Source organism: Podarcis melisellensis (genome assembly GCF_964234715.1).
Source record: "Podarcis melisellensis genome assembly, chromosome: 15".
In the NCBI taxonomy this organism is placed as follows: Eukaryota; Metazoa; Chordata; class Lepidosauria; order Squamata; family Lacertidae; genus Podarcis; species Podarcis melisellensis.
In genome coordinates this window covers 1582615-1600069 of record NC_138532.1, presented here as the reverse complement: position 1 = coordinate 1600069, position 17455 = coordinate 1582615, and the positions used below count along the sequence as shown (strand labels likewise).

General features: G+C 43.0%; 1 protein-coding gene across 2 annotated transcripts in view; it reads right to left on the bottom strand.

Moving 5' to 3' along the window:
- The window catches only part of PIWIL2 (piwi like RNA-mediated gene silencing 2), a 52961-nt gene extending 40430 nt beyond the window's left edge, over positions 1–12531 (bottom strand). Inside the window, exons 1-6 of one of the 2 annotated variants that reach the window (XM_081890866.1) lie at positions 12482–12531; positions 8944–9142; positions 5513–5591; positions 4612–4735; positions 2039–2227; positions 950–1060 (exon numbers count right to left, since the gene is read on the bottom strand). In XM_081890866.1, the coding sequence (XP_081746992.1) occupies positions 950–1060; positions 2039–2227; positions 4612–4735; positions 5513–5591; positions 8944–9138 (698 nt within the window). In that variant the 5' untranslated portion in view covers positions 9139–9142; positions 12482–12531. Of the gene's footprint in view, positions 1–949; positions 1061–2038; positions 2228–4611; positions 4736–5512; positions 5592–8943; positions 9143–11964; positions 12015–12481 lie in introns of those variants that run through there. The other variant, XM_081890865.1, reaches the window with a different exon arrangement.
- Between the last annotated feature and the right edge of the window lie 4924 nt (positions 12532–17455).

Below are 17455 nucleotides of genomic sequence, written 5' to 3'. Positions count from 1 at the left end.
CCCGCTCGCTGTCTTGGCTTCTTTGCTCTTTGGGGCTGGGGGCAAAACGCGGGCCTGTCCGCTGCTCTTTGGTGCTGGAGGGGGGGAATAAAAAATTTTTCTCTAAAAACTAGGTGCATCTTGTATCCGGTGCATCCTATAGAGCGAAAAATACAGTAAACATGCATAGAATTGCTCTGTATATTTCATGTCTCCAATAGTATATTTTTATATACTAACCAAGTTACATATTATGTCGTTAAGCAGCAGAATATTTACAAGTTTGGTAAGTATCACATTTATTTCCATTTATCCCAAAACTTCTGTTCCTCATCCCACATCCTCCAGAAGCCCATGGGAAACACAAACACAGTCCTATAGCTTTGAAATTCCCTGAATTTTTACACCTCTAGTTTCATCTTTCACATGGTGTGGAGGGGAGCTAATCTGCTCCTCACCCACAACTTTGGATGAATAGCAACAGCATTTGCAACAAAAACCTGCTGCCATATAAAAAATAAGTGAATGGGATGCTGGTTAACAGTTACAGTTTACAGAACAGTCACACACTCATAAATTTAAGACAGAGGGGCATCACAAATTCTACTACAAGCTTACATGGCTCGTAACTCTCCCTTCACGGACAAACCACTTTCATCTTTTTAAGCTTCCATGTGTTGGTGGGGGTAGGAACACAAGTAGAAAGATTTGAAAATTCAAATCCAGTTTAGAATTGTAACATGAAGAATCCTGAGAACCAATCAATAAATGTCACATGGCCTACTTTTTGAGAACAGCGGCATTATAGGCATATAAAAAGTGGGGGAGAGGGGGAGAGGGGGAGAGGGGGAGAGGGAGAGAGAGAGAGAGAGAGAGAGAGATATTTATGGCTACTTCCAAGTACCTTGTCTGTAGACAAATAAAACCAACAATCCTTCAACAGCTCAGATGAATGGTGAAAACTTTTTACCTGAATGTCACATGATATTGATACACAGCTTCATTTTGACAATGGATTTTTATCAGGTTTAAAGCCAAGGGAACAGGTACTCCTTTTGAGCCTTGCTTCATTAGCAGTTCTCTAGAAGGAAGAAAGCATACTTGAAATAATTTACATGCTTAATTTAAGAGATATGAGCAGTTCGCTTGTTCTGAAACTGACTAGTGATAAAGCAAAATCCCTGGTTTGGAGGACAACGTATGCTTACTTTAAGGGGAAAGCGGGTGACATCCTCATCACAGCAGAAGGGGAAGTGAATGAGTCCAAGGCTCATGCAGCTGCTTCCCGCTCACACTTATCATGCTACACACCAGGGTTTCGTGTAATGTATAAACATGGCCCATATGATAAAATAAGTGTCCACTTAGCAAACATTCCCAAGAGCTAAGAAGTAAATTGAACAAGTTCAGTTCAACTTTCTCTCAAGGAACTGTACAGAGGACAGTACACTCCTAACTTATGCAGGGGTTATGTTCCAGGGATCACGCCTAAAGCCAAAACCACGTATGGTCAAAACACACTGGGTTCAATGGTGGGTGGGACTGCCAAAGTCTTTTTTCTCAGACACCCGCCCACTTTCTGCCCCTTTATTTTTATTTTTCCCAAGCACATAAAGTTAAATGCACATAAATTGTGGGCTTACTGTAGTAACAACTGAAATGCTAAAAGCCAGAATGACAGGTAATATTGTTAAAATTTTAAAGTCAGATTTTCATTATTTATTTGACTGATTTAATTAACCACTAAGACAAATGAATATGCAGCACTACATTTCTGGAACACCTAGCAGAATCTAAACTGAAGATAGAACATGCTTCTGTACAATAAAAGAGGTTCTGCAGCCAACACAAGAAACAAACTTTGATATCTTCTGCATAAAACTCAGTTGTTCTGAAGAGACACACATCTGTAGACAAACGTTTAGACACTGCATTTCCAGCAAGAACTTTGAATGCCCCCAGTAGCATATTGATGATTAAAGAGGGAGGGAAGGTAGACAAGGAAGATTCTATTGATATGATCAGCCATCATAGATTTTTAGTATCAGCTTTCACTTACTTTTTCTCCACAAGCTTGTTAGAAACTTCAGAAGAAATCTCTGATCTAGGAGGTTCTACTGGTGCTTTCTGCAGAACTCCTGCACTTACAACAGATGAGTCTCCACAGGCCCTACCAAGTCCCAAACCTGCTCTTCCAAGACCAACAAAAGGAATTTCACTTTCCACAAGACCAGGTACCCTGAATAAACTTAAAAGAGAATAAAAAGAAATACATAGCACAATGATTTCCTTATCAGCTTTCAAACAGCATGCGAGATGGCGCTCAGAACCCAACATATTTTACAATGGAAATTCCCCAGACTCAACACCAGTGAAGTGCAGTACATTGTTTAGATGCAGAAGACTTGTGTTCCAATTCCCATCACCCAGAGTTCAGTTTGGGCAAGTCACACTCAGTCTGGCTACCACACAGAGCTGTTCTATAGACAAATGAGGTAGGAATTGTACAACACATTCTGTACAGAAGTAGAATAGAAACAGTGAGTCTCCAATAATCTGGAATTGTTATACTCTGTCCATTTGTCCCTCAAAGCAGCATCCTCCAGGGCTACAAGGCTACAAGGAAAAAATATGATTTTCTGGCATGCATGAAGTACGTACAGTGGTACCTTGGTTCTCAAACTTAATCCATTCCGGGAGCCTGTTCGACTCCTGAAACGGTTTGAAAACCAAGGCTGCAGGAAAACCAATTGGCTGCAGGAGCTTATTGCACTCAACTGGAAACCGTGGAAGCCACATCGGACGTTTGGCTTCCGAAAAACGTTCGCAAACCAGAACACTCCCGGGTTTGCGGCGTTCGGGAGATGATTTGTTTGACAACTAAGCTGTACGGGAACCAAAGTACCACTGTATCTTAATTTTTCCTCTCCCCCCTCCCTGCTTCCTATAAATTCTATTATTGATACATAATACCTTTTACTTATGGTTACTAATCTAAACAATACATACATCATTTCATATTTGTAATAACTGTAATAATTATGACACATACACGCCGACACAACTTGTTAATTTATTCAGAAATGTCAGTGTTTATTGTTTTTTTAATTTTTATGTAAGTGTTGCAGTTATATGCCCTAATGTAAATATATATCTCAATGCAACTATGTTAAACAGTTTAAAGATGAAAGTGAATAAAAACTTACAAAAAAGCAGTATGATTTGTGATCAATGGTTCTCATAATAAAATCTGTGAAATTTCACATCTATATAAAAGAGGGACTGATCAGATCCACAGCATCTTTCAACTGAAACTAATGAAAGAAACTAATGGCTTTGAACTTTTACTTGAAAACTGATCATTGAGCTCATTTCACTTGAGCCATAAAGATAAACAAATCTAATGGATAATCATTGAATAATTACTGGCTGGCTAAATGAAGCATGTCATTTTTGCCCAAGGTAGGACAAGTGGCATTTCTGGTATCATGTATACCTTTTAGAAACACATTTGTAGTGGACATCTTAAAAAGCTAAACAATATTGGATACACATACATAGATACAGAGAATTTTGAAATTTACTTTGAACTGAAATCAGAACTCTTCCTGCTTGGACTTATGGATGTACAATTAGAAAAGGACTATGGAACTTTGTTTCAATATATGATTACAGCTTGTTTGGAGGTTCTAGCAGGGGAGTGCAGCTATCGTATACCCTTGGCCCAAGAACGGGTATGTGCTTCGGGAGGGACGCACATGGAGCGGTGAGGGAGGAAGGGGACACCCGCCTAGCCAGCCAGATCAGCCAAATCAAGCCTGGCGATCAATGGGGTGACAGATGTCGCAGCCAGATCGCCCTCACATCCTCACATTACAGCAGTGAGACTATATGCACAAAGATTCATCATTACCAACAATGCTTGTTAAAATTAATGAAATTAGCTGAGATGGCAAAACTGACATGTTTAATCAGAGGAAAGTCCTTGTTAATATGTACTAAAGACTGGAAATCTCTCAGACTTTTTGTGTGAAAAAGAAAATGAAATGACCTTAGGATCTGGGGATTGAAAATAATATTTGTTTATATAAAATGGTTTTGTTGGGTGTTATATTGGAGTGGATGAAGTGATTATTGTTTATAAGTAGCAGAGAGATGAAGAATTGAAAATTCTTCAATCTCTGAACTATAGATTATCTATTTCCTCTTGAAAGCCTTTTTCTATCTGTTTTTTCTTGTTGCTATCTCTTTTTCTTTCTTTTTGCATCATGTTTTAATCTTACTCAGATTAAAGGTGGACAAAAAAGATAAATGATATTAAGTTTTGTATTTCTCTTTACAAACTCTATGAAATTTAAACTTTATAATATTTACTTAAAATAAATAAATAAAGACACATTTGTTCATCAACATTTGCCAACTTTTAAATCCAGGCTTTCAGTGCTGATTGTTCTATTGATTTCTTTTCTGCTGTGGATTGTTATTGTAATTTTGTGTTTTAATCTAAGTTTGGATATGTGTGTGCACGTGCATGTGTATCCCTCTGTACCACCCTAAGATTTTTATAATGAAGAGGGGTATATAAATAATTTTAATAAATTACTATATTCACCTCAGGATCACTTTACTCACCTGCCACGTCCCAGAAGCTGCCTTTCCACCTTGCTGTCTCCAGCTGGCCCTCCTCTAAACTCTCCATGCTGTGCTGGCAAGTCCACTTTGGGTTTGATACTGGTGTCACCCAAAATGCCTCGGCCTAAATAGAGTATAAAAAACAAGATAGAAAAATTATTTTTACAGGTTTAGATACTACCCAAGGACAAATATTACTGAAGTATAAGAGAGAAGCCCCTATGTGATAAGGCTAACTGACCCAAAGTAGGCTTTGAGGCAGTCTCAAAACCAAGTGCCTAGAACCATTATGAGCTTTGAGGAGGGGTAGATTGTATGCAGAGACCCCTCTAGTCCCTGGATCCAGCAAATGTTAAAATCTAAGAAAAGTTGCTGGAATAGCCAGGCTGGCTTCCTGATGAAGCAATCAGCCATTACGGTAAGAAAGGACTCTGTGCCAGATGACAAATGGGTGGGACTCCCTCCCTCAACTCACAGTTAGTTAGAAAGACAAAGACTGGAGTAGAGACTTGCAGTTATGTGAGCCAGAAGCTGGAAGCAATGAAGCACGCTGGGAAACCAGAGATCCAGAGCCCTGTCTGATTTCTGCTTGGATCCAAGGTTGTGGCTATGAGAGAAGCAAGGCCTTCTTGGGAAGTTAATGCTGTGAACCCCTCCATCATAGGCTCAGATTGTATATTTGTGTAAATAAACCATATATCATAAAGACACCACATTCTCTGCTGAACCTCATTCCAAAGGAACACACGAACCTTGAGTAAACGCCTGAAACCCCTGGCATCTCACACTGCTCAGGGATTGGAGCGCCATGCAACATTATTGTTACAGGTGTAGGTACTACCTAAGGACACACATTACTGGAGTACAAGAAAGAAGCTCCTATGTGATAGGTCTAACTTACCCAAAACAGGCTGTGGAGCAGTCTCAAAACCAAGTCCCCGGAACATGGAACCCAAGGTCGAGGTAGATGTGGAATGCTCCTAAAACAGAATGGAGGACAGAGAGACTCTACCCATTATACCTACTGGTTAAGCATAAGGGCAACTGGAACAACTGCCAATGATAACTCTTGAAAATTTAACTAGAGTTTTGCAAACGAAGGAAATTTCTGCATCTAAGTCGCAAACCTAAAACTAAGCTAGAAGTTTCTCAACAACAACAATAATTTTGTTATTTGTATGCTGCCTATATGTTGCCCTAGCCCAGAGGAATAGTAAAAGCACAATAAAACATCAAACATCAAAACCCTCCCTCACACAGGCCCAAGCAGCAGCATGATAAGCTCTCTGCCCAACACAAATTATTTCCACAAGCATCTAACTATAGTATTCAGAAAACAGCTAGTTTTCTAGCCACGTTTTATTTAAGGTTCTTCTGGAATGTCTTTTCAAAATACAAATTTTAATTACCGTATTTTTCGCTCTATAACACGCACCAGACCATAACACGCATGTAGTTTTTAGAGGAGGAAAACAAGAAAAAAATATTCTAAACAAAATAGTAGATATATTATTTTTGTGGTTCATGCTGTGGCCACAGACATGTGATCTGACAGTGAGTTTGGAGTAGCCCAATGCAAAAATCCTGAGGATCCATGTGGATCCATGCTTTGTAACCACGGAGGAGGGAAGGAAGGGGAACCATGGATCCTCTGCTCACGACTGCAGCAGATCCCCCCCGCCACCCGCAGGCATTCGCTCCATAACACGCACAGACATTTCCCCTTACTTTCTAGGAGGAAAAAAGTGAGTGTTATGGTGCAAAAAATACGGTAATTAATTTTTACACACACAAAATACAAATACAAAAGAGAAGGCCCATTATTCTAAAAAATAAAATAAAAATAAATCTCCCTTTCTGAATGAGGTAGGAAAATCTAGCCAGTTTTAAAAGATTCCCTTTTACACTTGACAATGGATCCTTGAATAATGTTTCTACACTAGAACCCTTTAGTTTTACTGAAACCTTGCTTTTCCACATTTCTCTGGAATGTTCCAAACTGCAATTTAATATAACATGTAGGCCTGGGCAATGTATTGAAACATCGTTCAGGGCCAGAGCACAATGCCGCCTTCACTCAGCGGGGGGGGGGGGGGCTTGCCTGCACCTTACTTGCCTTCTCCACTGCTGCCTCCTTCCTCCCTGTGCCAGGTGCTGGCAGGAGTGGCGTTGGCTTTAGCTAGGAACCTTGCAGGGCCAGGGCTGGTGCTGCTTGTTTCTCCCTCCATTTTTCAACATCACACTGTATCACTACATCGCTATGCTTAGCTGGCGAGACCATTGCAATGTTGAAAAGCTGGCATCATCCAGCCCTAATAGCACCATACTATTCAGTAATGACCTAGGCTGTAGTGAGATCCTCCTAGAACATGACTCACAAGTAGTGCTGGGCAATATCTGGTTTTCAACATCACAATTTATCACGAGCGAAATATCACGATAACATGATATATCACGATATATATCCCTGTGGTGGCAGAGGGTGTGTTGTGCTTCCCTGCAGCAGCAGAGGGTCTTGCGTGCCTCCCAGTGGCAGTAGTGGGTGTACCGTGCTTCGCTGCAGTAGCAGAGGGCCTTGCTGCACCTCCCTGTGGAGGAAGAGGATGCTGCTGTACCTCCCTGCAGTGGTGGAGGGTGTGCTGCGCTTTACATTTAAGGAGGGCCTTAAAATGTAAGGAAGTACAGTGGTGCCCCGCAAGACGAACGCCTCGCAAGACGAAAAACCCGCTAGACGAAAGGGTTTTCCGTTTTGGAGGCGCTTCGCAAAACAAATTACCCTATGGGGTTACTTCGCAAGACGAAAAAAATCTTGCATCCCCCCGCGGGGTTTTTTCGCTTTTTTCGCCCTTTTCTTAAGCCGCTAAGCCGCTTATCAGCTGTTCCGCTGATAAGCCGCTTAACAGCTGACCGCTGGAAGCCGCTTGACAGCTGTAGCGCTAATCCGCTAAGCTGTCAATGGGCTTGCTTCGCAAGACGAAAAAACCGCTAGACGAAGAGAATCGCGGAACGGATTCTTTTCGTCTAGCGAGGCACCACTGTAGTAGATTTTATAAAAATAATAAATAAACTTCCATACGTTATATTTAATATATTTTCAACTAATTTACCAGTAGTTTAAGTGATTTACTTAGGTTTCATCTGCTTCCCCACTGAGAGGTCTAAGTGGAATCTGTGCATGCATAAGCCCCACTGAGTTCAACTAAACTTACTTCTACTTTCCTGGGAGTAAGCTCCATTGAGTTCAGTACGGCTTGCTTGTGAGTTGACACGCATTTGCTTCCACTGCTTACTGAAAAACACCCTCCCATCATTCTCACATGGTACCCAACCTCCTATTTCAGCCTAAGGCAGCCAGCTAAATCTTCTCCTCTCCATTCCCCCCACCCCAACAAAGCTCTCATCTCACCAATCTCTCCCTTTTTATTAAAGGGAGGGAGGGTAAGAAAACAAGCAAAAAGATACAGTAGAACCTCATGTTACGGATGGGATCCGTTCTGGAGGCCCGTCTGTAACATGGAACTGATGCAAGCTGAAACGCCACTTCTGCAAATGCATGAGCGGCGAAACCCGGAAGTAACCTGTTCTGGTACTTCTGGGTTGCCACAGGACGCAACACGAAGCGGACGCAACATGAGGTATAACTAGTGGTACCTTGGGTTAAGAACTTAATTCATTCTGGAGGTCCATTCTTAACCCGAGGTACCACTTCAGCTAATGGGACCTCCCACTGCTGCCGCCGCCACTTGGTTTCTGTTCTCATCCTGAAGCAAAGTTCTTAACTCAAGGTACTATTTCTGAGTTAGCGGAGTCTGTAACCTGAAGCGTCTGTAACCTGAGGTACCACTGTACTACAATTGCATTTTATTACCAAAAGTGGGGGAACAGGACAGCAAAGACTGCAATTAGCTAGCAACCATGTCATCCAGATATTCCTCCACTTTATTTTTATTGCAATATTTTCAATAAAATATATTTAAAAGATAAAAAAAAGTAGTGAGCAATCAAAGTATGGCAATTCCAGAGTAAAGGGGTAGTGGGAAGCTAACTTAACAGAAAAATCCTGTCTTTTAAAATCATTTTCCTTTTCTCGTGTTCTAAGTAATGATTGAGCAACAGCTATTAATATGCAGGACACACAGCAGAATTCGCTATAGAGAAGAAACATTCCTCCTATCAGTTATAGTGAACCCAAGTATGCCATGTAACATCTCCCTGTACAGCATTGTGTACCAAAAGAACAAGGGATCTAGTTTTAGCATGAACCTGCAGGTACTGGCCAACCACTTTCCAGCAAAGTATCACTGCTGGAGATTATAAAAGTTGTATATTTACCTGCTGCAAATGTCCTGGTTGTTTCTGTACCATCTCGCATACTCTTTGCATCCTACCAGCTGAAGGAATAGACCTTCCTCTACTGTATACATTATCTTCAATCGTAAGCAGCTGTGGCGGAGATTCAGGCACATGGCCACTCTGAGGCATGTGGAAAGATGCACCACCCCGAAATGGGGGTCTTGTGGGATACATGATACTGTTTGAGGGGGAAAAACACATTTCAGAAGCATACAGCAAGGGGCTCTCTATAGTGATCCCAGGTCACCATGCCAAATTAAGTCTGAAACAAGACTACAAAGATGCCGTTGAACCATCTACCAAGACTAGCACAATCCACCTCTACCACCATCAACATCTCATTTTATTGCCACCCCCCAACCCTAGGTCTCCTATCACTCTCCTTAAATAGTGAAGAAAGACCTTCGCCAGAATTAGGTTCTCATCACTCTACAATGTACTTCCAACTCCCTGCCCCCATGAACACCTCCCTCCCTCAGAGAATAATGCAGAAGAAAATGGCCCACACAGACCAACAATGGCCTAAGCACCAACAATGGTAGACCTTAATGAGCACAGATACACCAGACTTAAAACTGGTTAAACAACCATTCCCTCTCCCCATAGAGCCTTGGGATACAGTTCTGTGACTGGCTAATGTGTTCAAAGACACTATTCTAAGAGAACCCTCTGCATATTCACCAAACTAAAATTCCAACTTTTTTGGGTAGGGAAGGGGGGAAGGCATGAAAGTGAAACTTTTATATAACCAATTAGAGAGGATTTTGAGAGGAAATAAAATGTTTGTACTTTTCCACAAATTCAGGGAAACTGTTGGTTATGGGGTGATGCCTTGAATGAGTTGTATCAGTGCATACGCCAGGGTTGAGGAACCTTTTCAGCAACACAGATCAGATCATCATCCTCATGGCTGCACATATCAACTTCTGATAATGAAGGGGGTTGCACTGAAACTTCTGCTGAAACAACACCCCTCTCCTCTGTTTCAGCAGCCCCTAGCTTTGAAGCACTAGCTTTGGGACTTGGGCGCACCAATGTCAGATGATAGGTGGGCAACAAATCCTCCTTTAAAGCCATACAAGTTGGTGGCTGAGGTGGACTCTACACCTTTCCTCCTACCTGAGGCAGATTTTATTGCCAATACAGGGGAACCAGAAAACCTGAAGCAATGGTGACTTGGATGTCCTGCCGCACCCCAAGATTGAGGTAGCCTTGTGGTAGTGTGTGTATTTCTTAGGCTTGGTTTAAAATACTGTACTCTCCCACCTTCCCAGAAATATTGTCTTTGGGGTATATAACTCTGCTCAGGAACAGATGCACAAAGTGCCTTTATTTAATATCACCCCTGTCCCTTTTAAACTGCCACTCTGAGTCTTATGAAAGTTAAAGAGAAAGGATTTATTTCACAATAAGAATGGTAAAGAGATGCATCAGGAGTTGTTGTTTAGTCGATTAGTCATGTCTGACTCTTCGTGACCCCATGGATGTCTGAGTTACTTGAGCCACGACAAGGCAGTGATCCATGAAGGGAGTGCCAGGAGTTAGACATCTTTAAAGAATCAGTAAACAATGAATACTGAACTCAGGCTTTTCAATTAAGTACTTTCTTTTATCTTTCCTGAAACTTCCGACATTCAGCTTCACTGGATATCCACAAGTTCTAGTGTTCTGACAGAGGAAGACAAACTTTCTTCATTCCATTATCTCAGTGCCATGCATAATTTTGCAAACTTCTATCATGTCACCTCTTACTCACCTTTTCTCTAAACTAAAAAGTCCAAATACTACCCTACAACCTTTTCTCATAGGGGAGTCACTATATCCCTTTTTAGTTGCCCTTTCCCGAACCTTTTTGAACTGCACAACAGGGGGTGCCACAGGGCACAATATTTTTGAGGGGGTGTGATCCAAGCACCCACACATAGGCAATCCCAGTGTGGCCTGGTGCTCCTCTCCGTGCAAGGGCCATGCTGGCCAGCTGGGCTTGCCTGCGGAGGCAGACAGGCAAGCAGCTCAGCGCAGTCCCACTTTGCTCTGGTGGAGGTGGCGTTGCTCCAGCAGCTTTGGTGGCAACAACTGGAAAAGGGTCTATTTATTCCTATTCTTTGCTTCCTGCAACTCAACCAATTCCTGATCTCCTCTTTTTCCTTGACTGTCAAGCTTATGTAGGAGTCTTTGGTCCAAGTACACTATGTCAACTGGACTACCTCTACCTATAAGCTTACTGACACTCTCAAAGAATTCTAAAAGGTTTGAGAGACAGGACTTTCCTTGCAGAAGCCATGCTTGCTCTGCTTTAGTAGGGGTTTGTTCTTCTATGTTCTTGACAAAACTTTCCACCAGTTTTCCAGGAACAGGTGTAGTAAAAACCATCAGCTAGTTTAACAAGTGCTACGAATTGACAGCTAATAAGCTATAATAATTTGGGTGACCCAAAACATTTTGGCACCTGACGTGAACCACAAAATGGTGCCACCTCTTCTTCCAGGGAAGGAGGGAGTGAAATCTACATCAGCAAGAAATGGCGATGGGGTGTGTGTGTTTCAAATCAGCCTTATCTAACAGCTTAAGTGAGAACCAATAGCTGTAACCCTGTAAGGCCATTTCTATTCCTATTATCTCCAGCAAGGCGACTTTTTGAATTATTATGGGCCCAAGAATGACCCTTGTTCTTCCATTACCTTATCTGAACCTGCTGGACCTCCTAACCAAAACTACCTTGGGTGCTCTTCTGTAACTTTGCAGAAAGCAAGTTTGATACTTATTAAACTATACAACCAAATGAGAACCTGTAATGGAAAATCAATGTATCTGCTTCCATTTTGAAACGGTGTTCCAAGTCTCATGAATCCAGGGTCTTCTCAGAAGACTTAACTGCTGTCCATCCAGCCCTGAAGTTATTTCTTAACCGTTTCCTTCAAGATCAGATTAACATTGTCCAGTGCAGATTCCCTCTTTTAAAACCACGTGTACAGTTCACGGCAGTGGTTGTCCACATACCTGTGCAATATTGTATATCCACAATTCACACCCATGGCAATCTTGCAATTCCTAAACTGCCACCTGTACACCATCTGCTTGCCTTGGGAATGGGCGTTATTTATCCAGCAGTAGGTGAACACGCTGGATCAGTTTATTACCTCTCTCTCTTGCACACACCCCTATGTGCCGATGTTGACAGTTCAGTAAAGACTAAGTAAAACCGACACAAAAACCGAGCAAAAATGCAATGGCAGCCAAGGATATCCGCACCAACCCAGCGCCGCCTCCCAGGGAACGCTCCCAGTCGAGCTGCGGCTGCGGGCCTTGGAGCCTGGGGAGCGGCCAGCGGGGAGGACGCGCCTCGGGAAGCGGGGAAGGGCTGCTCGGGGCGGCCGGCGAGCAGCGCCCCTCGTTCCGCCCTCCGCGAGGGCAAGGCGTCCCCAGCCAAGCCCGCCCGAGAGGAGCCCCGCTGAGGCGCCTCAGAAAGCCAGCCCGCGCCTGCCTGCCTCCCTCCCTCGCCGGACCCGCTCCTTACCCGCCCGTCCCCTCAGGGCGCCGGCCAGCGAGGCGGTTGGCGAGGCGGCGGCGGCGGCGTCAGCGAGACCAACGCGCCCTCCTCGCGCCGCCGAAATCTCACGCACGCGCACTCCGCCCAGCGCCCTCGCCAGCCCCGCCTTCGCGCCTTTAGAGCACGTGGCCGCCCCGCCCCTCGCCCCGCGGCTTAGGAGCAGCCCAAGCTCCCAAAGCAAGGGTGGGCCAGAAGGAATAAGAAAGGCCCATCACGTCCGGCGCCAGCTTGAACTTACTCGTTCAGAAATACGTCGAGTAGTTCATTAGGACATCTCGCCACTGAATGGTTATTAGGAGTATATCCCTGCCTCAGTCTGGCTTTCACCCACCACCGTTTAATGGTACAGTCTATAACTGTACCATTGGGAAAGGAGGGGGGATCGGGAGCGCGCCGGTGGGCGCGGTCCATTTCAAGGGCGACTTCCTCATAAGGCTCCCAGCAGCCGTTGGGCTTTGATTTTGAACTGCAGCCCCGCCTCTCTGGGCGGGGCCTCTGCTCTGCCTCTTCCCCTGGCAGTAATTGAACGAGCTGTATTGATAGATCAGGTTCAATAGAATTTGTTTCTCTCCTTCGAGCCCAAGAGACGGTTTGGTCTCGCTCCAAACTCTCCCTCTTCCGTAGCAATGCACAAAGCATGAGTGCATCGCCTCCTTGAAGTCCTCACACGCCCATGTGAACAAAACAGACAGAGCAACTCTCGCCCACTCTTCTCAGGCAGACAAGACTTTTAAAGGCAGTTAACAAGTTAACAAAGCAAGAATTTAGCGCTTCTGTGACCTTGATTGGAGTCACTTTTGCAGCTTTTACATTATACTGTATCGGGTTAGCAAACTTTTTCAGCAAGGGGCCGGTCCACTGTCCCTCAGAGCTTGGAGGGGGGGGCAGACTTTATTTTGAAGAAAAAAACCTGAACAAATTCCTATAAATAACCCACAAATAACCCAGAGATGCATTTTAAATAAAAGGACACATTCTACTCATGTAAAAACACACCCATTCCCAGACCGTCCACAGGCCTGATTTAGAAGGCAATTGGGCCAGAATCTGGCCCCCAGGGCTTACTTTGCCTACCCATGCTGTATATGTTTTCTTTTCCCCAGTATGTGTGTGTGTGTGTGTGTGTGTGTGTGTAGTAAAATACATTTCCTAACAAATACAGTACAGATACCAACATGCTCTATATGGGACTGCCCTTGAAGATGATCCAGAAGCTGCAACAAATGAAAAAATTGGTGAGAGGGGCAGCCTGGTAGCACCATGTGTCATCCTGAAAGCACTGCCCTGGCTGTCAGTGAACTACTGGGTCTGATCACTACAATACAAAGCCATAAACTGCTTTAGACACAAGTACTATACCTAAAAGAGCACCTCTTGGGCCCTAAAATCAGCAAGGGAGGAACTGCTGGTGCTGCTGCCTCCAGGTGCTGTCCAATGGGCACTGACCTGCAATGGGGCATTTGGGGTAATAATTCTCTGTTATAGAATGCCCCCCTTGTGAGTTGTATCTGGCTTCTTCATTATTTATATTCAGAAATAAATTTTAAGCATTCCTCTTCACCAAAGCATTTGATGACCGAAATATATTCCTCCTAACAATCTTGAAATAATTTCCTGTGAGGTTATGTGACTGTTCATAGGCCATTGCCAAGGGCAGCTGCCCCCTTAGATCAAGCAGAATCAATCAAAATCAATACAAATCTGAGGTTCTGACCCCCCCAAAAAGCATGACCTGCCAACAAAAAACCTGGCTACACCCATGCTACATCTTTAATTGTTTGTTTTTGTTTTGTATATTGTTTTCTGTTTTGTTAATTCATTTGATTTGTATGCTGCTTTTCCACAAAAAAAAATCATGCTCAAAGCGGCTTAAATGCATTTCACAGTTAAGGAGCTTGTGGATGCAATCTCAGAGCCTTTGTTTGTGATCTTTGGGAATTCTTAGAGAACAGGTGAGGTCCCTGCAGAATGGAGGCAGGCAAATGTCCCCATCTTCAAAAATGTGAAAAAAGAAGACCCAGGTAACTTACCAACCAGTGAGCTTCACATTGATACCAGGAAAGGTCCTAGAACAGATAATTCAACAGTTGGTCTGTGAGCACTTAGAAAAGGATGCTGTGATTACTAAAACCCAGCATGGGTTTCTCAAAAATAAGTCATGTCAGACAAATCTCATTTCTTTTTTTCCATGGAGTTACATGGATCAGGGGAATGCTGTGGACGTAGTGTATCTTGATTTCAGTAAAGCTTTTGATGTTCTTGTGAGGAAGCTGGTAAAATGTGGGGTGAACGAGGTGACTGTTAGGTGGATTTGTAGCTGGTTGACTGATTGAACCCAAAGAGTACTCATTAATGGTTCCTTATCATCCTGGGGAAAAGTGACAAGCGGGGTGCCACATGGTTCTGTCCTGGGCCCATTGTTGTTCAACATCTTCATAAACGACTTGGATGAAGGAATTGAGGGGATGCTCATAAAATCTGCAGATGACACCAAACCGGGGGGGGGGGGTAATGCTGCAGAATTCAAAATGACCTTCACAGATTGGAGAACTGGGACAAATATAAGGTTCTGCACTTAGGCAGGAAGAACCAGATGCACAAATATAAGGTGGGGGATACCTGGCTTACTAGCAATACATGTGAAAAAGCTCTAGGGGTCTTAGTGGACCACATGCTTAACATAAGTCAACAGGGTGAGGCAGCTGCAAAAAAGTTAACGCTATTCAAGGCTGCATCAACAGAAGTCTAGCGTCCAGATCAAGGGAAGTTGAAGTCCCACTCCATTCTGCCTTGGTCAGACCACACCAGGAATACTGTGTCCAGTTCTGGGCACCACAGTTTAAGAAGGATGTTGACAAGCTGGAACGTGTGCAGAGAAGGGCAACCAGGATGGTCAAGGGTCTGGAAACAAAGCCCTAGGAGGAACAGTTGAGGGAGCTGGGTATGTTTAGCCTGGAAAAGAGGAGACGGAGAGGAGATAGGATCATGATGTTCAACTATGTAAAGGGCTGTCACATGGAAGAGGGAACAAGTTTTCCCCCCTGCTGCTCTGGAGTGTAGGAGTCAAGCCAATGGCTTCAAATTACAAGAAAGGACTAAGCATCAGGAAAAGCTTTCAGGAGTGGAACAGACTCCTTCAGAAGGTGGGCTCTCCTTCCTTAGAGTTTTTAAATTAGAGGTTGAATGGCCATCTGTCATAGATGCCCTAGCTGAGATTCCTGCATTACAGGGGATTGGACTATGATTCTCTAATTCTCTCATATATATGTTAGAAGGGTGATTGCCTATATTTCAAAAGCTTTCTGCAACATCACAACCTGTGTCACATGTGTTTTTAAGCCTTGTGCTTTTTGCTCCAAAGCTTCTTAAAAAAATATTATTATTTTATTTACAACATAGTCCACAACAACTCATACATACAAACAAACCCACCACCATTGACAATTTAATTATCAAAATTAAACTCCTATCCCCTTACACAAAGAAAACATAAGATAAAAATAAAAGACTTCCTTTATCCTGTAAATGGCCTCCTTATTTGCTTCTTGTGTACTGATTCTTTTATATGTGATTATTACAATTTTTCCTAATTATGACTTTAAAAACCGCAAAGTCTCCTATAGAAATAAAACGAAACAAGTCCAGGTGTATATTTTGGGGCACTGGTTGGTAAAGTATTCTCTACATTTTCCCCATTCTTTTTGGAATTCTTGTCTAGCTTGTCCCCTAATTGTCTCTGTTAATCTGGCCAATTCAGTATAATTTAATAACTTATCCTGCCATTCCTTTTTTGCTGGCACAAATTCTTTTTTCCAGTTTCTGGCAGTTAAGGTCCTCGCGTGCCTGTGGCATACAGGAATATTTCCCGATCCTCTTTTGCTATACCTGTGCCTGTTATTCCTAACAGGAAAGCTTCTGTATTTTTATGAAATTATATTTAAACATTTTTTTAAGTTCCTCATATACTATATCCCCAAAGCTTTTGATTTTTTCACAGGTCCACCAGATATGTATAAGTGTCCATTCTGCTGTACTGCACGTCCAGCACAGGTTTGCTTTTGTTTTATACATTTTAGCTATTTTGGCAGGTGTTAAGTACCATCTATAAAACATCTTGATTAAATTTTCCCCTAGTGCTAAGGCAAAGCTTCTTCTTTCTTTTTTCTTTTAAAAATATTATTAAGAGTTTACTAATGCAACTTTACTAATGGGCCTTAGAAAGCACTGCTAATAACAAGGCCAGTGGAAGTGATGGTATTCCAGCTGAACTATTTAAAATTTTAAAAGATGATGCCGTTAAGGTGCTACACTCAGTACGCCAGCAAATTTGGAAAACTCAGCAGTGGCCAGAGGATTGGAGAAGATCAGTCTACATCCCAATCCCACAGAAGGGCAGTGCCAAAGAATGCTCCAACTACCGCACAATTGCACTCATTTCACACGCTAGCAAGGTTATGCTTAAAATTCTACAAGGCAGGCTCAAGCAGTATGTGGACCGAGAACTCCCAGAAGTGCAAGCTGGATTTTGAAGGGGCAGAGGAACCAGAGACCAAATTGCAAACATGCGCTGGATTATGGAGAAAGCTATAGAGTTCCAGAAAGACATCTACTTCTGCTTCATTGACTATGCAAACTATGGCAAGTTATTAAAGAAATGGGAGTGCCTGATCACCTCATCTGTCTCCTGAGAAATCTCTATGTGGGACAAGAAGCTACAGTTAGAACTGGATATGGAACAACTGATTGGTTCAAAATTGGGACAGGAGTACGACAAGGCTGTATATTGTCTCCCTGCTTATTTAACTTATACACAGAATTCATCATGTGCAAGGCTGGGCTGGATGAATCCCAAGCCGGAATTAAGATTGCCGGAAGAAATATCAACAACCTCAGATATGCAGATGACACAACCTTGATGGCAGAAAGTGAGGAGGAATTAAA